The 26,372-nt window shown below is 40.9% G+C and overlaps 2 protein-coding genes across 6 annotated transcripts in view; both read right to left on the bottom strand.

Moving 5' to 3' along the window:
• Positions 1-2,567: 2,567 nt before the first annotated feature.
• On the bottom strand, positions 2,568-11,703 carry LOC308080753 (N-acetyllactosaminide alpha-1,3-galactosyltransferase-like). Of its 5 annotated transcripts, none has more exons than XM_080422717.1 (5): positions 11,622-11,684; positions 10,903-10,992; positions 10,397-10,504; positions 4,207-4,344; positions 2,568-3,679 (listed from the first exon to the last, which is right to left on the bottom strand). In XM_080422717.1, the coding sequence occupies exons 1-5, from the start codon at positions 11,624-11,626 to the stop codon at positions 2,992-2,994; spliced, it is 1,029 nt and encodes a 342-aa protein (XP_080278843.1). In that variant the 5' UTR covers positions 11,627-11,684; the 3' UTR covers positions 2,568-2,991. The 5 variants fall into 5 exon arrangements, with proteins under 5 accessions (XP_080278843.1, XP_080278842.1, XP_080278844.1 ...); XM_080422716.1 differs by having other exon boundaries at positions 10,903-10,995; positions 11,622-11,648; XM_080422718.1 differs by lacking the exon at positions 10,903-10,992 and having other exon boundaries at positions 11,622-11,703.
• A 6,767-nt stretch (positions 11,704-18,470) lies between these two features.
• LOC308080824 (rho GTPase-activating protein 6-like) overlaps positions 18,471-26,372 on the bottom strand; it is a 106,823-nt gene continuing 98,921 nt past the window's right edge. The window contains exons 11-14 of the mRNA XM_080422842.1: positions 23,003-23,094; positions 22,106-22,380; positions 21,107-21,190; positions 18,471-20,657 (exon numbers count right to left, since the gene is read on the bottom strand). Of these exons, the coding sequence (XP_080278968.1) occupies positions 20,050-20,657; positions 21,107-21,190; positions 22,106-22,380; positions 23,003-23,094 (1,059 nt within the window). The 3' untranslated portion in view covers positions 18,471-20,049. The remainder of the gene's footprint in view (positions 20,658-21,106; positions 21,191-22,105; positions 22,381-23,002; positions 23,095-26,372) is intronic.

Raw genomic sequence — 26,372 nt, 5'->3', positions numbered from 1 at the left:
ATGTACCCTTTCTGATGAGTTCATTAAGCAATTATGAGACCTTGCAGGCAATATTTACCGTACAATTGTGTCTTGACACCAAAACGTGAACATAATGTGTAGTGTCCCAGGGTGTGTGCCAGTGTCACTGAGAAGGACTTACCAGCATGCAACACACTTATTGTTTATTGATGTATTCTTTAGTTGTTATAGATATGTGTTCTGATGATTATGTGTTATGTTACTTTATGTTACAGTTACACTCATTATTTTGTCATGTTGCAAATATATTTGATAATTTGAGTTTGTTACCAAAGCATCAGTGTCATTTTGGGTTTTAGCGTTGGCTATTCAAAAAATAGCGGATATACAAGCTCACAGTGCGTCACTTCGTGCCGCGCTGCGAGCTTGCACATCTGCTATTTTTGAACATTTTTTTAAAAATCTTGAAATTGTGAGAGAGCTGATTTGGAAGGCATTTGTAGAATCGGCCTCAGTTCTTAATGAGATATCAGCATTAATTATCAATATTTTCCACCGGCTGCATTGCTTGCGAGCTGCATTTGAAAGTCTTGCTTTTCAATTATGTACCGCAGTGCTCCAAATTATTATAGTATTCAGGGTTTCATTACAATGCCCCTTCGGTCTCTACGCCGGATGATTTCATTCATTACTGTAGCACAACTTCAACCACATGACTGTAATTCACCTGGTGCACCGAATAGTTACACATCAAACACATCCACAAATACAAGATAAATAAGCTACATTAAATCAGAAGACTTAGCTTAAAAAGATTTTCATAGATTTCAGAGATAGCAAGCATTTAAGATCCAACAGTGAAACCGGCCCTGCAATTCACATAATAAAACCTGACACTCTCACAGTCACTGAAACCCAGCAATCACTGCAGGCTACTGTACCATCAAAGCAATATTTTGTTCCTTTGTGTTCTAACAGGAAATGCATTTCCATGTCAAATTCTACAATAAGTTTTCATTTGATGTGTGTCAAATACAAAGCTAAACATCTCAGTAATTAATTTCAAGTATCGAAAATAATGCTCATTTGTGGGCACGTGAACAGGCCTCTTAAAACATTAAGACATGAAAGAAATGAACTTAAACAGCACAGTACAACATGAACACTTCGAAAAGATTTTTCAACAGTCATTTGTTTTTGGAATTTATTGTCATTGGAATTCACTTTGCAGCATTTGATTCTCTGCAAATGGTGTTCTTGTTGTATTGTACGTATCCTATACTCTAAGAATCATCCAATCAGCGTCTTACAATACTGACCATGTGATTGCAACCTCCATGGTTCAATTCCTGGCTTGTCTTTACCATAGTTTTCCTGTCACTCTCAATTGCCATCTGAATAGAATGAATTGTCTTAAAAAAAAAAAGCCTGTCTCATAGCTAAGACACAATACGTAATAAAAACTGCATAAATATTTGTTCTACATTTGTTGGAACATAAAAAAGCAAAACCACAAATATCGACAGAAAAGACCATGGGCCGACTATCTATCTACAATATCCGCGACGGTGTACAGTGTACGGTGTACAGTGTACGGGTCTCCCCTGTTGCCAATCATGTGCGAGAAACAAGCGCTGGTGTTCCTGGTGTGATGGACGGACGCACGCACGCACGCACGCACGCACGCACGCACGCACGCACGCACGCACGCACGCACGCACGCACGCACGCACGCACGCACGCACGCACGCACGCACACACACACACACACACACACACACACACACACACACACACACACACACACACACACACACACACACACACACACACACACACACACACACACACACACACACACACAGAGGGGGGAGGGGGCGGGACAGTTTGTTGCTATGCCAGAACACCTCTCCAATTTCCACCACATTTCGGCCAAAAAACCATGCATGCCAATCCCCACGGTCCCTCTCTCAATAGAAACTGATGGTCACTCGACCATCAATTCTCTCTCTCTCTCTCTCTCTCTCTCGCTCTCTCTCTCTCTCTCTCTCTCTCTCTCTCTCTCTCTCTTTCCTTTTGAAGACATACAAATACTAAAGCAAATGGGCTAAGATAGCTATTTGCATAGATTTACCTGAGAATAAAAAAGGCCAGTAGTGCCACTCCTGTGTTCGAGACATCCTCCCCATTGTATTATAAAAAACACCTCTCTGTCACACACGCAGCCTACAGGCATGCGATACTAGTAAACCCCTGATGACAGCACTAACAAAGCTACCTGAGATCACAATCAAACAATGCATTATGTTAAAGCTTTCAACCTACACAGTAACGTTTCAATCCACATCTATTAGGACAAAACCATGCAGTGTACTGTGTTTCTACCCTGTACAATGTGGTCCTCCTAGTCCAGGGGTCTTCAACGTTTTCAGCCCAAGGACCCCCTAGCTGAGAGAGAGATGAAGCAGGGACCCCCTCTATATTGTACAAAATTGTGTTTTAGATTGAACTTTTTTCCCTCGACACCTATACCTCTTTGCCAAATATAGCCGATCTACAAGCTCACAACGCGTTGTGAGCTTGTAGATCGGCTATTTTTGGCTAAAGTTCTCCTCAGAAAAGGGATGCTAGGGTTCAAGTGGTTAAGGTAAAAAAAGAAAAAATCATATCACACAAAGATTTGGCGGACCCCCTGTAGTAACTCTGAGGACCCCCTAGGGGTCCCGGACCCCCTGTTGAAGACCCCTGTCCTAGTTGTCACGTTATGATTTTCTGAGTGTCTTTTTTTTTTCCTTCTTAATATTTATCCCACAATTTTGTAACCCATTTTTCATCCAGTGCCAATGGAAATGACCAAACCTTCCAACTGATGATGCCACTAGTAGGCAGGTTTTCGAACCGTCCACAGCCCCTTCTCTGAGACACACAGTGAGTAGAAATGATGCCATCTTTCCAATTACATGAAGATCGGTTGAAAATGTTGAAAATTAAGAAATTCCCTCACAGATATTGTGCTTGTAATCCTGGGCGCTAATCTCTGAGTTCGTTATAATGTTTCTCCGCCCAGAGAAGGCGGGTGATACGTATGTCAGCCCGGTGTCCAATGTGGGGGGCCCAGCAGTACTCAGGAGAGAGCACCCTGCTGGGTTTGTGCAACCACAGGTACTTGTTGAGATGACTCTCATCGTGCCACAGGGCTTCCACATTGTTCTTTTTGTCCTCCATGATGCCCTGGTGGCAGGCGTCGGCGATGGACCTCACACTCTGCCACAAACCCCCAAACACAGCCGCGTGGTAATAGAAATCTCCATCTCCAATTCCCATGTAGGCCCTGGACTTGGGGTTATTGTCATAGGTGTACAGGTTATTTGGGAGGCGGTAGTAGAAAGCATGGAGCAAAGCCACAGAGTCCCCCAACGCCTCTGAACCGAATCTTCCTGCAAACACCTGGTCCACGTCAAAGCTGAAGACGTGGGTACAGTGGTGACGAATGTCCGACTCGATGACATCTGATATTGTCTTCATGCGCATCATGGAGACGTCCTGCCACCGAGAGTGCTTGTCCACCTTGATAATCGTCAAGTTTCGCTCTAGAGCGAGCTTGATGTCTGGTACCTTCTCAGGTGTGTCCGTAAATACATAATATGTTACCGGTAAGCCAATCATGAAATGACGTTCTGCAGAGTTGAGGAAGGACCCAAGGTAGGCTTCGAGATACCTTGGAAGGAAATGGAGACAAATATTAATTCAGTTGTTTTTTTTCCACAACACTTATATTTTAAACTTTATTTATATGGGACCTTATAAAACGGAGTTACAAAATGCTTTACAGATAAGCAAACAAATCCCCTTAAACAGATGCACCTAAACCATGCCCGCAATATCTCTTGTTCTAGTCTATCAATTGTGACCTTGACTGTGTGCCCTTTTCAACCCAAATCTTATAATCTCTTTGGGGCAGCCTACTGATAATTTGCACAAAGTTTCGTGAAAATTCACACATTCTATCTCAGTTTTGACCTTGATTGTGATCATTAACTTTGATGATTTGAACCCAAAACATAATCATCTCCTCAATCATCTCCTCAAGCTAAATGATCATTCACACATATTGATTGTGACCTTGACCTTTGATCTTTTCGACCTCGTACTATGAACATCAATATTGGATGTGATCTTTTTTCTTCATTTGGATCATTGTAATTAGCAACTTTACTTTGTCTACAATCCAAATGTTTAACAAACCTGCCCACAGCAAAGACGATGAGTGCCACTGTGGAATGATTCCTCTTGTGCATCTTGTCATAATCATCTGGGATGAACATTCCCTCCCAGATGACAGGAGCTCCCCAGTATGTGCTTGTCTGAACATCAGTTCTGGACCTGTGTTTTAGACATTTATTAATGTAAAAAAGTATAAAGGGTTATTAATTTAAACGCATTAAAGATTCACTATAATCACTATGTAAGTTCCCTGTTCTACCCCGGATTTGAACCCTGGTCTACCGCCAGTGGTGTAAAGTAACTAAGTACATTTACTCAAGTACTCTGCACTGCCAGACTTATTTCTGGCTGCGTTTGCAATAAGTGGAATCTCGATGAATGGGGCGGCGTCTTTCAGGTGGCCGTCCCGGACACACTCTCTATATCAGTGATGTCAAACTGACGTTTCGCGGGCCAGACGTCGTCAAATCTGGCCCGCGATGTGATTTTAGAAAACGGCATTTAATACTACCTTTTAATGGAAAAAAAACGACACAAAAAAAAGAACGGCTGGCAACAGCTTCTTAATTATGCACTGAGGCTAGCTGCATGGGTCTGAATACTGGACAAACTTGTTCTGTGAGAATAATGGCCAAGCCGTGAAGCCACAGCCAAGGTCAACACTCAACAATCATAATCCATGGAAACCCTTGATCCACAGCCTCACCATCAGACCTCCTCTGATCAAAGTTAGGCACCTTTGCATCAAACTATTGTGACACTGTATTCCTTTCAATCCTGCCATGCCCTTCATGAATCACTCATTGTGTACTGTACATACTGTAATTACCTGTTTTGACTCTCAAGTCCATTTTCCTTTGTTCCATTCGGCATACCTTAGACTTTCTCATCAACCTCACCTTAATGGAAACCACAACTATTAAAGTTGACTAACAAAAAACTAGTTTAGCTGGTAGAACTTAATCTCTTCCTGTCCTAAAGTATGGCCCTTTTGCTCCTGCAATGTAAGATGGAAGCACTGTCTGTACTGATAAGACCCAATTATTGAAATCCTAAACATGTAATAACTAATAATATACTTGGACCATGCCACATTTAATGCCTGTCTCAGGACTGCCACCTGCCAGTATTCGTACAGTGTATAACTTCCCAGTCTCCAGGTTTGCGAAAGTATAGCTAACCACTTTAACCCTGACATCCCATTTTTAAATTTTGGGCTGTATAGGCTAAAAGAAAAGAAAATTGCTGATCTACAAACTCACAACATGCTGTGATGTGTTGTGAGCTTGTAGATCAGCTTCCCCCCCAACTAATTAAAATAATATCTATTTGATAAGTGGCTTGTTTTAAAATGTGTAGCACTGTGGAATAGAGTAGACACTATATGGCACTATGACTATAAATTTAGGGCTAGACCGATGTGATTCTGGTAATACTGATTACTTGTTTTGCATGTCCGTGGCAAAAATGTAATATTGATGGAAATGTCCATCACAAGCTTGCATGGTGATGACCTCTAATCTGAACAGATGACATGCCTTCTGTTTTTGCTCTTTTCCTGCCCCATTTTCCATTTTTTCACTGTGGTCCCTCACATTTCGTTGACTTTGATCATTTCATTGTCTGACCACACCACACTCTACGTTTTTATTAAAAGCACATTTTGCTATATTCACAGAATTGAGGCAGCTATAGCAATAATCTATTTTAGCTGTCTTGTTGTCTCCACCTGGTGCAATTGTGTGTACAGGTACCATGTGCAATAGCACCGGCTTCGGATGCTGTCAATGCACTGAATGGGACATTATCACGTTTAATCAGACTATTGATTGATTGGTGTTTTGTCGTTATTCAGTGGGTTGATGAAAGTTGGGGCAAACTCTCACCCCAAAACTTGATTTGCGATTCTGTGCCTATCGGTACATGACTCGGACGGAGCTGAGTCGGCTCAAGCGAACTTCGCAACGTTCGGCACCGCAACGAGCCTGCTCGGTGGCGCCTCTCGTGGCTCAAGTTTGCTTGAGATGGCGCACCTCCATCGCGGTCCAAAACTATACTTTATACAAAACACCTATAGAGCCCCGTCAGTAGGTCAGTATCTCACCTACTTAGACCAATCAATAGTCTGATTAAACGTGATAATGTCCCATTGACAGCATCCGAAATGTCTCAAATATTTTTCTTTTGTTTGGTTAATAAAGACACAAATGTAACTCCATAGGACCCCCCCAAGTTTGGGAACCACAGGCCGACTATAACAACAACATCAAAAATAGCAGATCATAGTGATGCGCTATGAGCTTGTAGATCTGCTATTTGTTAATAGCCAAGGTATAAAATATATGGTTTAAGTGGTTAGAATGATTGTGAGACTATATTAACTAATTTAGCTGGGGACCCCTGGCATGTATACAGTACTAATGGACTCTTGATGTGCCATAGTGTCTACTCTATTCCACTGCACTACACATTTTAAAACAAGCCAATTTTGGGAGAAAAGTCGATCTACAATTAAAGCTCACAACACATCATGACACGTTCATGTTGTGAACTTGTAAATCAGCAATTCTCTTTTTTTTGCCTATAATGGCATGCCCAAAAATTGGGATGTCAGGGTTAAAGTGGTTAGCTAGCCTTTAATTTACTTTAGAAAACCTGGAGACTGGGAAGTTATCCACTGTATACTGGCAAGTGGCAGTCCTGAGACAAGCATTCAATGTGGCATGGTCCAAGTACATTCCATGTTTGGGATTTCAATAATTGGGTCTTACCAGTACAGACAGTGTTTCCATCTTACATTGCAGAAGCAAAATGGCCACTTAACTGCAAAGGTGAGTGGACAGATGGCTTTTCAGAGGACAGTGTTACTTGAGGACAGGAGGAGACATGGAAGTTCCAGCTAAACTCGTTTTTTGTTCGTCAACGTAGCTTCAATAGTTGTGGTTTCCATTAAGGTGAACAGCTACAGGCCTAATCCATGTTGATGAGAAAGCATGCCGATGGAACAAAGGAAAAATACTTGAGAGTCAAAAGAGTGATTAATGAAGGGCATGGCAGGATTTAAGCTTAAAGGAATGCAGTGTCACAATAGTTTGATGCAAAGGTGCCTAAGTTTGATCAGAGGTGAGGAGAATGTCTGAGGGTGAGGCTGTGGATCAAGGGTTTCCATGGATTAAGCTTGTTGGGTGTTATTATAATTTAGTTGTTGTTATTGTTATTATTGGACACTTTGAAACTCACATACCGTACGTGGTACGTGGTACGTACAGGTGTCACATACAATACCACAAATCTCCTGCAACATATTAATGAGCATGCCAGCCCGACACTTTATGAGTCACCAAAATTTGTCACACACATTAGATTGTGAATATTCAACAAAAAAATATATATAGAGAGAGAAAAAATAAGACTTATTTTTAGAGAAACAAAGAAGCCTTGCCACGGACATGTTTGTCCATGTACGGACATGTTGATGAGCCCTGCGTAGGACCCACCTTCTGACCTTTCACCCCTCACACAAAAAATCCAAGAGAGAGAAAGCAATAATCGAGAGCAAGATGACAGAGTTTTGAGAGAGAGAAGGCTTTTGCAATCGCAAAGAAATTACTTTAATTCGCAAACGAGAACAAAATGTTCAAATCATTTTGATCAACATAACACATTTAAATTACACACATATTTTAGCGTGTATTTTGTTTTATGTAGTTTAAAAAGTGTTTCCTTCTTTTTTTACTCTTGAGTTTTAAAAGTTTTGTTCTAAAAAAATGTTTATTTTCTTTTAAATCTTTTTTTTTGCCCGCAATTATATATTTTTTGATTACTGTTTTAATTCGTTTTCATTCAAAATATGTTATGCTCTGTTTATATTTTTTCTCTCTCAAATATTTTTTATTTTGTTTGGTTAATAAAGACACAAATGTAACTCCATAGTAACCAGTGTTGCTGTTCTCATCTTGAAAACTAGAATCCACTTGTCAGAGGGTGTAACATTCGTAGGATGACCAGCGATAGTTTGCAGGGCAAAATAATTAACACCAGCTGTGAACGCTTGATTTTGAGTGTGTGTGTGTGTGTGTGTGTGTGTGTGTGCGTGTGTGCGTGTGTGTGCGCGTGTGCGCGTGCGTGCGTGCGTGCGTGCGTGCGTGCGTGCGTGCGTGCGTGCGTGCGTGCGTGCGTGCGTGCGTGCGTGTAACCCCGCGTCACCAGTCTTTCAACGTGTGTGTGCGTGTGTATGTGGAAGGAATGTGCAATAATGCAACTGCAGACATTATATTGCCTTTTGTTAGGCTGTTCAATATTAGTTTTAATTTCTTTAAATCATATTTATTCAATTTGCAATAATTCAACTGTGTTTGTTGAGTGTTGAATGTTTTGAGACATATTGTATTATATTACTACACAATAGCAAATAAATAATTCTACACAATAAATAAACATGTTTTAAATAACTGATCTAAATATGGATTATAGTTATGATAAGTGTTGCCATAATCATGTAGCTCTACAACAGAGGCATAGCCATGACAGCAATGGTACAAAATAATATTTAAAAAAATGTAGCCTATATATTTTTTTTCAGCCATTCGGCCAAGTGTTTCCTATATTCGGTATTCGGTTTCGGCCAAGAATTTGATATACTGTAGTTATAGCAGTGACTGAGATGTAGTGGAGTAGAAGTAAAAGTACTGGAAATTGGAAATACTCTAGTAAAGTAAAAATACATCAAATCTTTACTTAAGTACAGTACTTGAGTAAATGTAATTAGTTACTTTACACCACTGTTGTTCTATAAATCTAATTATTTTGCTGGAAAAAGTCTGGCACTGTAGTGAAAACGTGGCGTAAAACATGGTAATCGTTACCTAACCACCCACACAACCAGGTATTGTTTAACTTCAAATTGAATTATTCTACTTAAAATGGTTTATTGGGGCTCCTTACAAATTGCATTGTTTGTTTTTAATGTCAATGATTAAAGTAGCTATTCTTTTTAATACATAAAAAAAAAATATATATACGTAGTTAGTGGCAGTGTCTGAGACAACAGATGCTGTATAACTGAACTGAATGCGTGTGAGCGCACATGCGCGTCCGCAACTGGTTTCGGCCCACATCAAGTCACCATTTGACCAATGTGGCCCGGACCCCAAAATTAGTTTGACACCCCTGCTCTATATGCATGGATGACGTGGGTGATGAGTTCAATGTCCATTTCGTCCTACGTCCTTTTCTGCACATCAAACATGCTCAACCTTTCTTTGTTCTCTCTGCTAAAAAACATCTCAATTTCACAGTCACAATATCCTGGCTGGCACTTGTTTTTCTGATTTACGGACTTTCCACGTATCATGAGGTTATTTTTAGAGCCAGGTAGGGGAGTGCCAGTATCGGTTACCTTTGTTCTGTTTTTTTATTGTGCGAATAAAAAAAAATCTAATGTACGCACTTATTAAACACTTATTCAGCAGGCTTGTTCAAAAAATTGCTACAAGGTGTGGGGGGCACACAGTAAGCTTGTTCAAACATTTACTTTAGGCTTATCGCCCTCTTTTCTATATTGCAGTCCTGCTTTATTAATCTTTAGACATGCTTTATCAACTCTGTTGATTAACGACATCTCTGAGTCCTGTGAAAGTACACTCTGGCCCTATGATTTCTTGCATGTGTATTGTGTTATCTACCCATACTTTTTAATAAGCTAAATCATTCATCATCATCATCATCATCATCATCATCATCATCACACATTAACAACTGCAATCGAAAAATTATGTGGGAATTTGGGATTGTTGGCTGTCATATTTTTACCGGATTGATGGGGAAATGAAAGGTAATGACAGACTGGACTCTACAATGCAACACCACCAGCCGTTTCTCTTAACTCGGCTGTGGCAAAAATGTTCTAAAAAGAGTGCTTGTTTCACCTTTTTGCTTTTTTTACGTAGTTTTTTAGTCTTCCTGGTAACGTGTAACGGCAAGAAAAGTTATAGCCAAGTTGTCTCGGTCAACTTTTTGACCGGATTTGAATATTTAATTATATTATACTATATTTAATAAACACCCTTTTTTTGCGGTTTTCAAATATTGTTTTGACACAGAATCAAATGTTTTATGGACATTATTCACCAGGAGCCTGGATGGCCGCCACTGCTATGCCCTAAATATCATGGATCATATGCTACCAAAACTAAACAGAACTGAAGCTTACCGAAGGTCAAGGGCGTCATCTATGTCCTTTTCCAAATCCAGTTTCGCTCCATGGGCCATTGGCAGGGGTGCAATGCTCACTGGACGGCCTTGCACGCCATGCAGGAACCTATTTTACCAGGAGCACGCCCAGGCACACGCACAGATTTAAAACGACTTTAAATTCACACCTCAACAAAGTTTACAAAGGCTCCCGATTCACACCAGGGAATTAACATAGGAATGAGCCTAGATGCATATCAAGTGTCCATTGTGTGCCCTGTAGTGTAGGTGTTAACCGACGTGCGCTAAAATAGAGTGCAACCACCTTCCAATTCAGCATTGCAACACTGGCCATTGGGAATGTATTCATAGGAACAGATGGCACAAAATAGCTGATAGAAAAGTGTATGAACGTTTTTTTTTACTGACTGAGAAGCATAACCGAATGTACAGCAACCTAGTATATGGTTTTATATGCTATATCTTGAAGAAGAATAACAATATGTAATTTAAAAGGATATTCACCTGACAATTGAATATAGGAGAGAAGTTATGCAGAACACAATGGCGATACAGAGAGCACATTTAAAAATGTGCATGGTCTTCAAATTGTGACTGCTAAAAGAAAGACCAAAACCCGTGGTGGAAAGTAATTAAGTAAAAGTTATATTTATATTTACAAAGAGTATATTTACTCAAGTACAATTACATCAAACATGCAAGCAAATACTGTAGCCTACTTTTTACACCACTGCAATTATTTGAAAACAAACAAGTTTGCAGATTTAGACTACTACCTCGGCTATTTGAAAATAGCCAATCAACAAGCTCACAACACGTTGCATAGTGATGTTTTGTGAGCTTGTAGACCTGCTTTTTTTTCCCGAAAAAGTTAAAACTTCTTTTAACATGTTTGAAAAATCTGTGAAATGGGCCATTCATATTGAATACTCTAACTTTGGTACTTTAATTTGATGCCAATACTTTTGTACTCAACATTTTTAATGCAGTACTTTTACTTGCAACAGTATTTCTACATTGTGGTATTTCTGCTTTTACAAAAGTAGATTTTAGTAAAAAAAACAACAACTGTAAATTAGAAGTAGGCCTAGTGCATCATTTCTAAACCCATATGACGTGCTAATGTATTATACATGGCTGGCATAATATACAATACAATACATTATGTAAATTATACATAATAAAAGACTGAATTGCTTCTAAAGATGAGAGACATAGCCTACCTCATGGCTGCTGATGCTCACTGCTATTGTGTTGAGTGTTTGTGATATAGGCTAACAGCAGAGCGAGATGCACAGAATGGCTGGTACAAACAGGTTTGTTGATTATGTCAGAGGCGTCAATTGGATATGGCAAGGTAGGGCAGGTCCATATCTTTGCTCAAGAGAAAAAAAGAATCATGAATAGTAGCCTAATGCAGGTGTAAGACCATTGTGCTTCGGGGCGAGGCGGGGCTTTTCGAGACAGGGTTTATTACGCGAGGCTCGCGAGGAGGAGGAGGAGGAGGAGAAGGAGGACGCGGCACCGCGAGGCGTTTGTGTGTGTGTGTGTGTGTGTGTGTGCGTGTGTGTCAGGGAGAAACTAAAACAAATGTTAAAAACCAGAACACAATAAAAGTATCTTAACAGTCATGCTTTCAATAAACCAAATTGAAAGCATGAGCGTGTGCGCGTGTGCGTGCGCGCACGTGCGTGTGTGTGTGTTAGGGCTGCACGATTCTTGCTCAAATGAGAATCACGATTTTCCTCCATAAGAATTGAGATCACGATTCTCACACGATTCTCACACAATTCTCTTGTAAATATAAAAATATTAAGCAATATATATTTTTTTTTAATTGAAAAAAAAATCGTCATAATCTAAAATCGAGATCGCATAGGTGTCTGAATCGAGATCACGATCTTTTTTCGATTAATCGTGCAGCACTAGTGTGTGTGTGTGGTCACGGCCATATATGTTTGTGCACTTTTGTTGGGAAGCCTGGCTCGTGGCTTGCATTCGTGGCTCCCTCTAGTGTCTAGTGTCAGAATTGCTGGGTGGGTGGTAAAAACGAGCGTGCCTTCTCCAATTTCCCTGGTTCTCCAATTTCCCTGTAACATATATAATACATAGTTTTCTATGCATTTCGGGGGTTTTGGGGGTTTGACGCTTTGCCGCGCGCCCAGGATAGGTGTCCCTTATTTTAATCTCTGGGAGTTGGCAACCCTAACTTTGCCATACCTTAGCTTTTGCTGAACTGACGCCACTGGATTATGTGGTGTGGTCAACCACATGTGGTGTGATCAAGCCAAAAATACTCAAGGCAGTTTGATATGTTTGGCATTTATTCAGGGAAATGCACCATGTTTGGGGAGTGGAGAAAAATGCAAAATCAAAGGTTGTATAATTTCGACATAGATTCTTCCCGGTCCGGGGTACAGTCCATTCAATCATCACAAACAATGTTTTCTTCATGTTCCTTAGGTTGCCTATATAAAGCAAAGAGAACCGATTGTCAGTCATGTATTTCACCAGCAATCATATGAATGGGGAAAATAGTGGAAATCTCGCTTACCGCTTGAGCACCCGTCCGTTCACCATGGAGATAAAGGTGTCTACTATCTATCACCTCTGAATTTGTTCCAACCCAACACCCTTGGGAAACTTTGAGGGAGCCAATCAAAGTTGGGGTACCCGGAGGGCCTGGCCAAACAATTGGAAACATGTAAATGGCCAATATGAACTTGAGGGATGTCTAACTAAGGGTTTTCGGGGGTGCTGAATCCATTCCAACCATTAGTGTTTAGTAAAAAAATACTCCTGGCCATAAAATCGGCCACGTCCACTTTTCAGGGGGCCTATCCATCAAATTGTGCCATAATTGTCACGTATGTATCTTTGTTGAGTGGTATATTTTGATTATTGGGGTTCTTAGAAAGTCAAATAAAGATACCTCCATTTTCTACTGTGTGTTTAGTTTGGTCAGCACTGACCAGGTGTGCATTGAAGGTCAGAGATCAATCTGAAAGAGGCTATTGGCCAGCACAAGTTCACCACCAACGTACGTGCCCTCTTCACAGTGAGTGATGACCTGCTACAGTATGCACAGGCAAGTTCAGCTCATGACCATACTCAAGAAACGGACCGTTTAGACAAAGTATTTTAAATGTAACTGTGCTGTTTTACATTTTTTTGCCTAATAGAATATTCAATCAATCAATCAATCTAGTTTAAATATGTGTTCATTCATTAACAACCGCATTTGCAGTGTACGGTAAATGCAGCTTTGTGGAGCATCAAGCACATCACATGTACAATTTCTGGTAATATTATTGATCACTTGTTTTGCATGTCCGTGGCAAAAATTAAATATTGATGGAAATGTCCATCACAAGCTGGCATGGTGATGACCCCTGCTCTAGTGGTAAAGCTACAGTACTACACTGACCCAACACAGTCAGCCCTTCTGTAGCAAGTTGTATGACCTTCCTCCGAAGTCTGCCGTCGTACATTTAACATTGGTGTAAAGTAACTAAGTACTTGTACTCAAGTACTGTACTTAAGTACAATTTTGAGGTATTTTTTACTTTACTGGAGTATTTACAATTTTCAGTACTTTTACTTCTACTCCCCTACATCTCAGAGGCAAATATTGTACTTTTACTCCACTACAATTATTTGAAAACTTTAGTTACTTTGCAGATACAAATTATTACATTATAAAACATACATTAACCACTTTAGTCCTATTTAATACCTAGGCTATTTGAAAATAGCCGATCTACAAGCTCAGCTTGTGAGCTTTCAAACATTTTAGTACTTTTACTTTTGGTACTTTAAGTACATTTTGATACCAATACTTCTGTACTTTTACCCAAGTAAATTTTGAATTCCGTACCTTTTCTTTTAACAGAGTACTTCTACATTGCAGTATTGATACTTTCACATAAGTAAAATATTTGAGTACTTTTTCCACCACTGACATTTAACCCCTTCCAACCTGACGTCCCTATGTCATGAAAACCAGCGTTATGTGTTATGATAAATACTCTTTTTGTGCATGAAAAAGAATCCCATTTCAAACATCAATGAGAAAACATGAAAGTTCCCCAAAAAGCGAATTAGCAGAGAAAGGGTTATTGTAGGTTTGGGTTAGATCGGGTGAGGTTGTTATGGTTAACAGTAACTGTTCCACTGGAAAAAAAGAAAACTTAGTAAGACTTTTAAGAGATGCTACAATGCTTAGGTTTGTCTGACAAGGATGTGAGCAAGTTGTAACTGCAGTAGTTGACAATATAACACTTCTTTTCTGAGCATTAGGATATTTCTGATTTAACGGGAGAGGGAGGGAGCATCCACAGACAATGGCTTCCTCAACTTAACAGACTGCACTACTACAGAAAGGTTGTTATAAGCAATTACAAAAGTGAAGATATTTCAAACATTTCACCAGAGAAAACTTAACAAAAATATTTGCTCTGCCAGTAGAACAATGACTATCATGTTGGGAGTTTCTGCGTCAGATAGTTTTGTTGTATGGTATTTTCCTCCCGCAGGTACACAATAAATATGATCTAGATCTCAAGGATGAGATGAGTTTCATTAAGCAATTATGAGACCTTGCAGGCAATGTTTACCGTACAATTGTGTCCTTGACACCAAAACGTGAACCTAATGTGTAGTGTCCCAGGGTGTGTGCCAGTGTCACTGAGAAGGACTTACCAGCATGCGTACACACACTTATTGTTTATTGATGTGTTCTTTAGTTGTTCTTATAGATATGTGTTCTGATGACTATGTGTACTTTATGTTACAGTTACACCCATTATTATGTCATGTTGCAAATATATTTGATAATTAGAGTTTGTTACCAAAGCATCAGTGTCATTTTGGGTTTTAGCGTTGGCTATTAAAAAAATAGCAGATATACAAGCTCACAGCGTGTCACTTCGTGCCGCGCTGTGAGCTTGTATATCTGCTATTTTGTTTTCATTACGATGCCCCTTCGGTCTCTACGCCGGATGATTTCATGAATTACTGTAGCACAACTTCAACGACAGAGACTGTAATTCACCTGGTGCAGTGTTGCACCAGAATAAGTGAACACCTGAATGCACTCAGTTCACGACCCAAAGTGCTGTCGGCTGTCACACTAATTCATTTTGACTAATTAGGAACCAATTAACATAGCCACACACATCACACACACACGCACACGCACACACACACGCACACGCACACACACACACACCAGAATTGTACTTGCATGCCAGTGTTGCACACAGAAAATGGCAGATTTACCAGCTCACAATACCTTGAGCTTGTAAATCTGCCATTCTCGGTGTGCAACACTGGCGTGCAACTAGTACAAATGTATTATTATTATTTTACCATAAAGCAACCTGGACAAATTTCCTCAATGTATATTCCACACACACACACACACACACACACACACACACACACACACACACACACACACACACACACACACACACACACACACACACACACACACACACACACACACACACACACACACACACACACACACACACACACACAGGTACCTGTTGAATGCAATCAAAGAGGCAATACAACAGAAAAGTTGCAGTATTGTGACTCCAGAGGCAGGGGGAAACATTGTCACATATTTAATTGTGATACAAAAGCAGTAACCAGACATTCCATCACAACTTGGACCTGGTTATTCCCTCACAAAAAAAGAAGATAATGATAAGAAAAAAGAGAAAAAGGTGCCATGATAGCACTAAATTAATCTTAGTCTCACAGTGAAGCCACAAGACATAGATCACCTCAGAGCTAGAGTTATTTTGCTGAAAATAAATCCAGGCTTGCACAAAGTTTGTTTACTTTTTTCTTTTTCTTTTCCTTTTCCTTCCTTTTTTTAATAATAAAAAAGAAAACTTACACTGTATTTATATATTACAAGAACTTGATGAACATCAAAGTATAATACAAAAACTAAATTCACAAAATATGACAGTAACTCATAAACTTGAGCCAACATTGGTTCCCAACTCTGGGCCTAGGTGTAGGCACTGCTGCTTTCAATTCTAGCCATCTAAATAATGGGATTAACTAACGTCCTTGACTGCAATTAACAGCCTGTTTTATTAATAATATTAATATTAATAATAATAATTCAAAAGCAAATCACAGTAGTGTGGCTCCATAGGGCTGGAGCTGGGAACCACTGCTGTTTGGAAAACGTTTTTATTTTTTATTTTTTGAAAGGCAAGACCAACGGCAATTTGATCCCACACACACATTGACAGCAAAGGTGCTTATAACCAGTGGTGGAAAGTAACTAAGTACATTTACTCAAGTACTGTACTTAAGTACACTTATTTTACTGGAGTATTTACAATTTCCAATACTTTTACTTCTACTCCACTACAACTCACAGGCAAATATTGTACTTTTACTCCACTACAATTATTTGAAATTTTTAGTTACTTTGCAGATATAAATTATTATATTTTAAAACGTACATTAACCACTTCAGCCCTATTTGATATATAAGCTATTTAAGAATATTGATCTACAAACTCGCAACACGTCACATCGCGACGCGTTGTGAGCTTGTAGATCTGCTATTTTCAAAAATGTTCGTACTTTTGGTACTTTAAGTACATTTTGATACCAATACTTTTGTACTTTTCAGACTTTTACTTGTAACAGAGTATTTCTACAATGTAGTATTGATACGTTTACTTAAGTAAGAAATGTGAGTACTTTTTCCACCACTGCTTATAACCACAAGCTATTGTAAGCATTAGTTCTAAACAAAACACAAGACCATTTTATAAAACCATTTCATCAGCATTGGACCAATGAAGTCTGAGGGCAGGGTTAATGTCATTAGTGCTATTCTAATGTACAAGGTATTCCAATAGATGGCGCCACAAGCTCGCTGTTAACCTCAAAGTCCAAGCTGTTGCTGTAATAATTATGAGATTCCATTGTTCTGTACATAAAAGTGACAACCAAAAGACAAATTAACACAATAATTATGTATATTGTGTACTTTTTGGTGTCCAAGGACTGAATCCTATAGTAGTTTGTCTCAGCTGAAGCAAATCCTGCGCCACATGTTCGGTAAATGTGAAATATTTGCCAGCAAATACCCACTTTGAGTGTTAAGAGGAGAGAGTTGGCTAGGTTAAAATTAACAGTTAAAAAATAAACGTTGATCCATTTCTGTCGCACCATTGGGCTCGACCTAAGCCTGATTCATACTTCCGTAGTGCGGCACCGAGTGCCGCGCTACGAGCTTGTAGATCTGCTATTTTTGAAAAATCGAGAACATTTGTGCAAATTAATATATTTATATTCTTTTAAAGCGAAATATTTTAACTCAAATCTTTGCTTCTGGGTAGTCCCTGGAACAACATATTTTAGATGGGGATCGGCGGCCAAATACATATAATTTTGGGGGTCCTTGACATGAAAAAGTTTGAGCACCACTGATGATACATAGGTTTTTCAGAAAACTGTTGGGATTTAGAAGGCATTTTGTAGAAATCGGCTTCAGGTCTTAATGGGTTAACCACTGAACCCTATCATCCCTCTTCTCGGGGCGAACAATTCCACGACAATTGCCGTAAATACAAGCTCACAGTTGTAGCTTGGCTATTTTCGGTGAGTTTAGGTGAATAGAGGGAGTAAAGGAGGGGACCTATTATACAGTCCCCTGGGGGACTCTGGCCAACAATTTTGGTAAATTAACTCCCTACTTGATCAAACTACAGCGTCACACAAAAGCATCAAAAGTAGCAGATCTACAAGCTCCAAATGCGGCACAATTATTTTATTTCGAGGCTCAATAATAGAATAAAGGAGTAGTACACCATTTTGAAAAGGAGGAAGGCCTTGACTGACGATAACTTTAAGATGAATTTAATTCGGATCAGGATCACTCAAATGGCGCACTTTGTGTTTGTATAACAGAGTGTGTGTGTGTGTGTGTGTGTGTGTGTGTGTGTGTGTGTGTGTGTGTGTGTGTGTGTGTGTGTGTGTGTGTGTGTGTGTGTGTGTGTGTGTGTGTGTGTGTGTGTGTGTGTGTGTGTGTGCATGTGTGTGCTTCACACATGACCATTGATACATTATTTGATTAAAAAGTAAAAAGTAAAAATATCACAGTACAATATTATATATATATATTTTTTATACAAATTGAGACTTCCATACTTGCTGAGAGGTTTCAGTCAATGTCCCAAGATCTTGCGGCTTTTTTAAGAAATGAACATTATCAGTCAAATGGACAAAAACACGACGGTTAAGATAAATAGATTAACTTTGGCACATGTTTCCTGCTGGGCAGGTGGCGAGAGCACATACAACACAGACGTATAACCTAAGTCCTTTCAGTTCACGTCTAAGCGCTTTAGCATTATAAGTGAGGCATTTTTTTTACATTCAATAATAGAGACAATATAACACAGCAGTCAACTTGACAAAAGTCACCGACATTTAGACTGCCTATCAAAGGACCGACTTATACGTTTAGGTAGACTTATACAACGCAGATATATCTTACATTTGAATTTACATTTTCATATTTTAATATTTACAAACTGTCGACAAAAAAATGGTCTTCGAAGGAGCCATTCTCTGATCTTTGAACGTAACTCTCCCTCTGCTCCTGTCTTTCCCCAGCTGTGACTCAGCCTACGTTACCGCCACGCACACACACATTCTACATTTAGCAGCAATTACTAATGGGTACTGTCTAGGTGGCTGGACGGTTTGGTAAAACAAAAACATGGTATGGTAAAAAAAAGTCTAAACAGACCAAATGATGAAACAAAAAACAAAACAAAAAGTGAAGAAATCCTAACAACAGTTTTGTTCATTCCTATAATCAAGTTGTGAACGGGGTCAATGTAACTTTTGAGGTATTTGCGGCGGAGAGTTGTTTTATATGCTCACAACTCGGGGAATTTGTTTGTGCGGAGGAGAACTTGCGTGCGGGCGCGGAAACAGGGGCAGTTCGGCAACAGGTAGAGGCTACAGCTGCTACACGTAAACAACATCTTCATGCTAAGACGCAGGAAGAACTATAATGAAGCAAAGGCTGATATGGATGGATGGGTAGGTAGGTAGGTACGTAGACAGACAGACAGATTGATTTGAAGCCAGACATACTGAAGGCACGCAGACAGACAGACAGACAGTTTTGAAGCAAAGCGTGAGTAAACAGAGATTTGGATGGACAGATGGAAGGAAGGATGGATGGACTGAAAATAAGGTCCCCTAAACCCAAAGAGGGAAAATGGTAAAAAAAAAACGGGTAAGGACTGGAGTGATTGTCAAGGAGGAGTAGAGGTGGTTTCGGGGAGTAGATCATCATGGCTGATTTAACCCATTGATACCTGGAACGCATCTGTGTCACTTTAGATTTCTTTAGGCTATTCAAAAATAGCAGATATACAAGCTCATAGCGCGGCACCGAGTGCCGCGCTATGAACTTGTAGATCTGCTATTTTTGAAAAATCGAGGGGAAAAAAATTGGGTTTTTCTTTCAATTTTTTTTTTGGATTTAGAAGACCTTTCTAGAATCTTCTCAGGTCTTAAAGGGTTAATGATGAATTGTCTTGTCTACAAAATTGGGAGAGTAGCCAGGGTTAGGGTTCCATGTTCCTGGCTTCACACCAGCGTTTCCGGGAGAGTGTCGGCATTGTCCGAGGACAGCAGCTGCCAAATCTGCCACCTGTCCCTCTGCCAGTCCTGCCACTCCGGGCTCACAGGCGCCACGGAGCCCCCCTCCGTCATCGAGTTATTCGTCCCGGGGGGCTGATGTCGAGGGGGGGGACACAGAACCGACGGCGAGGAGGGAGACTTAGCCAGTCGGTGGGGAACATTATAAGGGGGAGGGAAGTTATTATTCACCGCAGGTACGCCGTGGTCGTTGGGGGCGCTGCTCGCCACCCCTTGCGGCGGTCTGGCGGCCGCGCCGAACACGTGTCGGCTATTACCGAGCGCTCCTCCCCCCGATTGGCCGCCGTCGGGGTACGACGGCGTCGGCGACGGCGCGAAATTAAGGTTGAGGCGCGCTTGTTGTTGTCCTCCGGCCTCTCCTCCGAGAGGGGTGGAGCACATCCTGGTCACGGGAGGGTGTGGCCTGTACTCGGAGGCGCAGCCCAGCGCGGTCTGAGTCCGTCGCACGGGCGGCCTGCTGGCGGCGTCGCCGTGGAGACCGTCGAGGCCCTCCTGCGAGCTGCGGGAGCTTCCGTCCGACATGTTGCCATGGGAACCTGGACAAAGAGAGAAGTGTCGATTAATGCTGGATAATTGTTTCTTTTTAATTGAATCACAGGGGAAAAGGACGGAATTCATTCTATTAATGTGAGTGAACATTGGAAATGAAATAGCTTTTTCAACATCATCAAAAGTAATTATACTTTTCAATTTCAGTGGAAATTTCTAATTAAATTGCTTTTTTCTGCAGCAAAAAAAGAATTCATTTATCATCAAGGTCAATTACAGTAAAAGTATCTTATCAAATGATGATTATAATTATACTCTCCAATGTGAGTGGAAATTTCTAATTAAATAGCCTTTTTTTCCCGCAGCAAAAAAAGAGAAATTTATCACAAAATGCTTCCTATAATATACTATAGTACTATATTACTTGATCAATATGAACCAGTGCCTTGTGTGCACGCACACACGCACACATTATACTTACACACAAATCTTTTACCTGTGTATGATTGGTCCTTCAGTGCTGGTTTCAGGGTAGTGTGCCACGCCCCCCAAATGTTAGCATGCTCCTCTGATATGGTATCTGATGCAGACAAATACAACAGAGTTACACCATCTATCAGCATCAACCCTCATTATTATTATAGTAGTAGTAGTAGTGGTTTATTTCTATAATCTGCAACAGTATACACAATGAGGGTCCCTAGCAAAATAGTTAAAATATAGCATCACAATCATTTTAACCACTTTATCCATGTATATGTTGGCTATTCAAAAATAGCAGATCTACAAGCTTGTACATGTGCAAGCTTGAATTTCTTCTTTTCTGGGTGTCCCTGGCACAAAACCTTTTCAGATGGGGGGTCCGAGGCCAAATACATATCAATCTGACATGACAAAGTTTGAGAACCAGTGCACTAATCCAGTGGTTCTCAAACTTTTTCATGTCAAGGACCCCCAAAAAGGCCCACGGACCCCCATCTCAAAATATTTTGTTCTAGGGACCCCCAGAAGCAAAGATTTGAGTTACAAATGTTCACTTTACAAAACATATATATTCAAAGGTTTGCAAAAATGTTCACGATTCACAAAAATAGCAGATCTACAAGCTCGTAGTGCGGCATACCTTGTAGATCTGCTATTTTTGAACAGCCAAAGTATAAAAGGTTAAAGTGGTTGAAATTATTCTGATGCTATATTAACATTGATACCTGGAACGCTTCTGTGTCACTTTAGATGTCTTTGGCTATTCAAAAATAGCAGATATACAAGCTCATAGCGCGGCACCGAGTGCCGCGCTACGAGCTTGTATATCTGCTATTTTTGAAAAATCGTGAAATTATTTTTTCTTCCAAAAATTGTTAGGATTTAGATTTTTTTTAAAGAATCGCCTCAGGTCTTAATGGGTTAACACATTTTGCTGTGGACCCCTTGGAACCCCACCCCTCCCTGGGGGGCACTAATCCATCAGTCTCCTCATGGTGGCGCATGGCTTTACCTTTGGCTGCCCAGGCATTGTGCCCGGCTCCGGGCTGGCCCCGGCCACCGGCCCCCTGCTGCCCCCCCACCACCGGGGGGGCATACTGCTGCTCCGGGATGCGGAAGAGACGCTCGCTCCCGGGGCTGTCCCCCGGCTCCGCCCTGCGCTCGCTCAGGACGGGGGAGTTGTTGTCGTAGGGCGACACCTCGCCGCTCGACACCTTGTTGGAGTCGCTGGAGGAGCGGCGCTCGCTGACGGAGGAGGTCTCCTCCGACCTCATCAGCTCTGGACTCCTGGTGGAGGCAAGAGGGAGGGAACGGTCAAGTCGAGTTGATAAATAGATCAATTATAGGGCAGTGGTCCTCAAACTTTTTCATGTCAGGGACCCCCAAAATTATTATGTTGCGGACCCCCATCTGAAAAAATATGTTGTGGACCTCCAGAAGCAAAGATTTGAGTTAAAAATGTTCACGTTAAAAACGTTTTTTTTAAATTGCAAAAATTTCAGATGTACAAGCTCACTTAGTGCCGCGCTGTGAGCTTGTATATTTGGTATTTTTGAATAGCCAAAGTATGAAATATGGTTAAATTTATTTATTAATTTTATGGTTATATTAACTCAATTTTGTGGGGACCCCTGGCCTGGGGGTATACTATATACTTAGTAAACTTGACCTTTGGCTCTGTACTTAGTCTGCTCTCCCCCCCCCCTACACCAAATCTGCTATTTTCTTCTACTGTTCCCCTCAGAATAGGGATGCTAGGGTTCAAGTGGTTGTTAAAAAAATATAATAATCCTATCACACAACGATTTGGGGGCCCCCCTAACCCTAACCCCCTGTTGAAGACCCCTTGGGTTAGAGTTTAGGGAATGAGTGTCAAAGATGTGCGTTTGTGATGTTAGCGGTGACTCACTGGGACGCTTTCCTCCGGAGCAGGTAATCCACCACGTCGGGGTCCGTCTCCAACAGGCTCATCAGCACCTCATTCTGCAGATCAGGAGGCACCTACACACCAGCACAGCACATAATATGCACAGACAATTACACCTTACCATTCACCAAAATATTACATCAAGTAGCGTTCATGCCTTTTAATAGAAATATTCATCTGAAGATGCACTCGTTTCCATGTTTAGGAGGGATTTTGCTGTGCATACTTTCGTTAGTAATTTATATTGGGTAATGTTCTAACACCTAGGGATAGCTGATGGAGCCACTGCAGTCTGGTCCGACCCTCGCCTGTCCTCTAATACACTCTTTCCTAAACAGTGGGTAGAGACCCATGTTTGGGTCGCGGACCCAAGTAAAAAAATAAAAATAAAACACAACTTTAAAAATGTAATTAATTCCATATATAACATATTTCAAAAGTATTTCATGGATAAAATAATTTCCATTCAAAAAAGAAAAAACTTTTAAGGAGTAGTGAAAAATAACTGTGAGCTTGTAGATCTGCTATTTTCACTAGTTTGGGTCCCGGGCAAACGTCTAATTTCTCTTTTGGGTCTGGTTGGCTGCCAACTCCACTGTACTGTACCTCCAGCATCACGAGTTGTCACACCAGATAGCTTTATGAAAAGCCAACATGTGTGAAACGGTTTTGCTCTCTGTTTGGTAACACATGTCCTGGCTAACTCTAGCTAAGCTCATTTGAAGTATGCAGTTCCTTCTACTCCAGTACTGTAAGCCCGCTGCAGACTAGTATAGTGCAAAACTGACCAAATTACACGCAACCCAAAGCAGACACACATTGCAATGGCTATGGACCCTACCATTGATGGAAGAAGTACTCAAAAGTTTTACTTAAGTAAAAGTATCAATACCCTATTGTAGAAGTAGTCTGTTAACCAGTTCAAGTTCGGTATTCAAAATGTACTTGAGAAAAAGAAATAAAAAAGTAAAATTATGGAAAATTGGAAATACTCCAAGTAAAAATACCTCAAAATTGTACTTAACATACAGTACTTGAGTAAATGTACTTAGCCACTTTCAACCACTGGACTCTACAGTATGCTGCCCCCCCAATACTCCTCTTACTGTTGTACCCATTGTACTGTACCTGTTATCCATTACTAACCGCTAACCGGGCCAGGATAATTGGTCTCCCCACACCCAATCTCACAGAACTAAACGATACAGCCATTGCACGCACATTGCAACCTCAGTAGAACACCACACACCCACTCTCAATCTCCACCTTACCCTACTGTCCTCCTGCAGGTACATGACACTGAGGTGCAGATACCGTACAGCCATACGTAGCTGCATTCAACAATAGGCCTCTGTAAACAGACCTGAGTGTGTACTAATGTCTGCCATTGTATGTCGTCATTGTTGTACTGTTGTTGTACTGTTGTCTGACACTTACTGCACAGTGTTACGGAAAGGAATTTCCCCTTGGGGACTATAAAGTCCGAAGTCTACTGCTCTTAATCCCATTGTGATTATAGTGAGTGGACACTCAGCCCCCCCCATAAGCTTGATTTCATGGGTAACTAAAGGGGGTTATGTTTTGAACTAGGGGGGCTCTGCCCCTCCAACCCCCTGTAACTCGGTCTGTTTCCCCATTCATTCCTTCTTGTCTATCTCTGTCTCACACGTACTGTATGTATGCCACGCGCATGCACGCACGACACACACACACCTCATTCACACCTTGCATTCCTGTGCGGTCTTTAAGTAACTCAATCCCTCTGGCTTTAGTGGACAATGGGCTGCATCTTACCCAACAGAAACAATGGAGATCCGCCAGGCTTATAGGAGAGAGAGCAAACATACAGTATAATGTGTGTGTGTGTGTGTGTGTGTGTGTGTGTGTGTGTGTGTGTGTGTGTGTGTGTGTGTGTGTGTGTGTGTGTGTGTGTGTGTGTGTGTGTGTGTGTGTGTGTGTGGAGAAGGGAGGTTTAAAGAGCATCGTGAGTGGGTGCTAGCTAGTTATTAGCGATTTGAGGCCAAAGCTTTGAGATGTGAGCCCCCCCCCCCATCACAACAACAGTCCCAAGTCCCACATCACAGGAAAAGCTTTTCAACCGGTGCCAAGAAGAGGTCCACACTTGCTTGTTCCTTTTGTCCTGATTTGACCACAAACGTCAGTCCAGAAGATCGTAACTAAACTTCCTCAAAATGAGAGAAGAAAAAAAAAAAAGGTCAACTCTTCAAGTAAACTTCAGGGCACAATGGACCTAAATTTAGTGTTTGTTACAGTAGCCGCGAAAGCACCAGCTCATCCGTAAGCAAGGGCAAACAACGCGTCAAGAATTTTAAGCGAATGGACTTTCAAAGATAATATCATCATCACATCCCTTCTCCCACTGTTATTTCCTGACTGCTCAGAAACAAAAGGATTTGCCTTTCCTATTCTTCAGTACTTGGCCGTTTGTAAGTAAATAGGAAGTTTCTGTGGCCCTGATGTGTTATATTTACATACCAGGTTGTCCTTGTGATATGATTTTTTTTTTAAAGTAACCTAACTGGGTGAATAAATATAAAGTAAAAAATCTAAAAATGAAATGAAATAATCTAATCATGTGGATCTCAGGATCCAAATGGAAACGGCGTGGCTCACTCCGTACCAAGCCCACTGTACTTTAAATTCCTCTGCATTTCGTCTTGGCAAGTGTGCAAAATATGATCCGGATCAATATTTACTTCTCTCTCGATGGAGCGGAGAGCAAGCTGTGAGGGATCCCCCTCGCTCATATTCTGAGCACAAGTACACAGTCAAATCCTCAGTGTTAATTACTACATCCATGTGTAACTCTGAGAGGGTACAAATGTAACCAAATGGACCCGTAAGGGTCCATTTGGTTACATTTGTACCCTCTCAGAGTTAAATGAACGCTGAGGATTTTACTGTGTAGGCCTTTTGTTTCAATACAGTTAGGTATGGTGAAAGAGTGCTATACTGTATAGCACTAGTTAGCACAGTTCTATATTCTAGCGGTTTGTCTAAATCAGTGGGTGCCTGGCACCCGACAATCATCCGTAAGCACAGGCGACGATAAATCCGTAAAACACCCAACCATACACACACACACACACACACACACACACACACACACACACACACACACACACACACACACACACACACACACACACACACACACACACACACATTTCAGAAATCAATCAAGAGGTCACCGCGCGGATCACTGCTTCGTCAGTCGTTCTGTACAGGCCTCCGATCAAGGCCTCTTGACTGGCAAGTCGAGGTCGTTTCAGGTCTGAAATCTTAACCCCGTAATGTTTTGTAATCAGCCACTGCAGTTCCTTGGGGGGCG

The sequence above is a fragment of the Gymnoscopelus braueri genome (assembly GCF_963280865.1).
Source record: "Gymnoscopelus braueri genome assembly, chromosome: 24".
Lineage (NCBI taxonomy): Eukaryota > Metazoa > Chordata > Actinopteri > Myctophiformes > Myctophidae > Gymnoscopelus > Gymnoscopelus braueri.
Note: the sequence above shows the minus strand (reverse complement) of the source record. Positions and strands in the feature narration are given on the sequence as shown.

What these genes read in the sequence shown, in the direction of transcription:
- LOC308080753 (XM_080422716.1), bottom strand. An exon ending in CTCCTATATTCAATTGTCAG is followed by an intron (nt 10,505 to 10,902) that starts GTGAATATCCTT and finishes CTGGTAAAATAG; the next exon opens with GTTCCTGCATGGCGTGCAAG. An exon ending in GATGACGCCCTTGACCTTCG is followed by an intron (nt 4,345 to 10,396) that starts GTAAGCTTCAGT and finishes TCTAAAACACAG; the next exon opens with GTCCAGAACTGATGTTCAGA.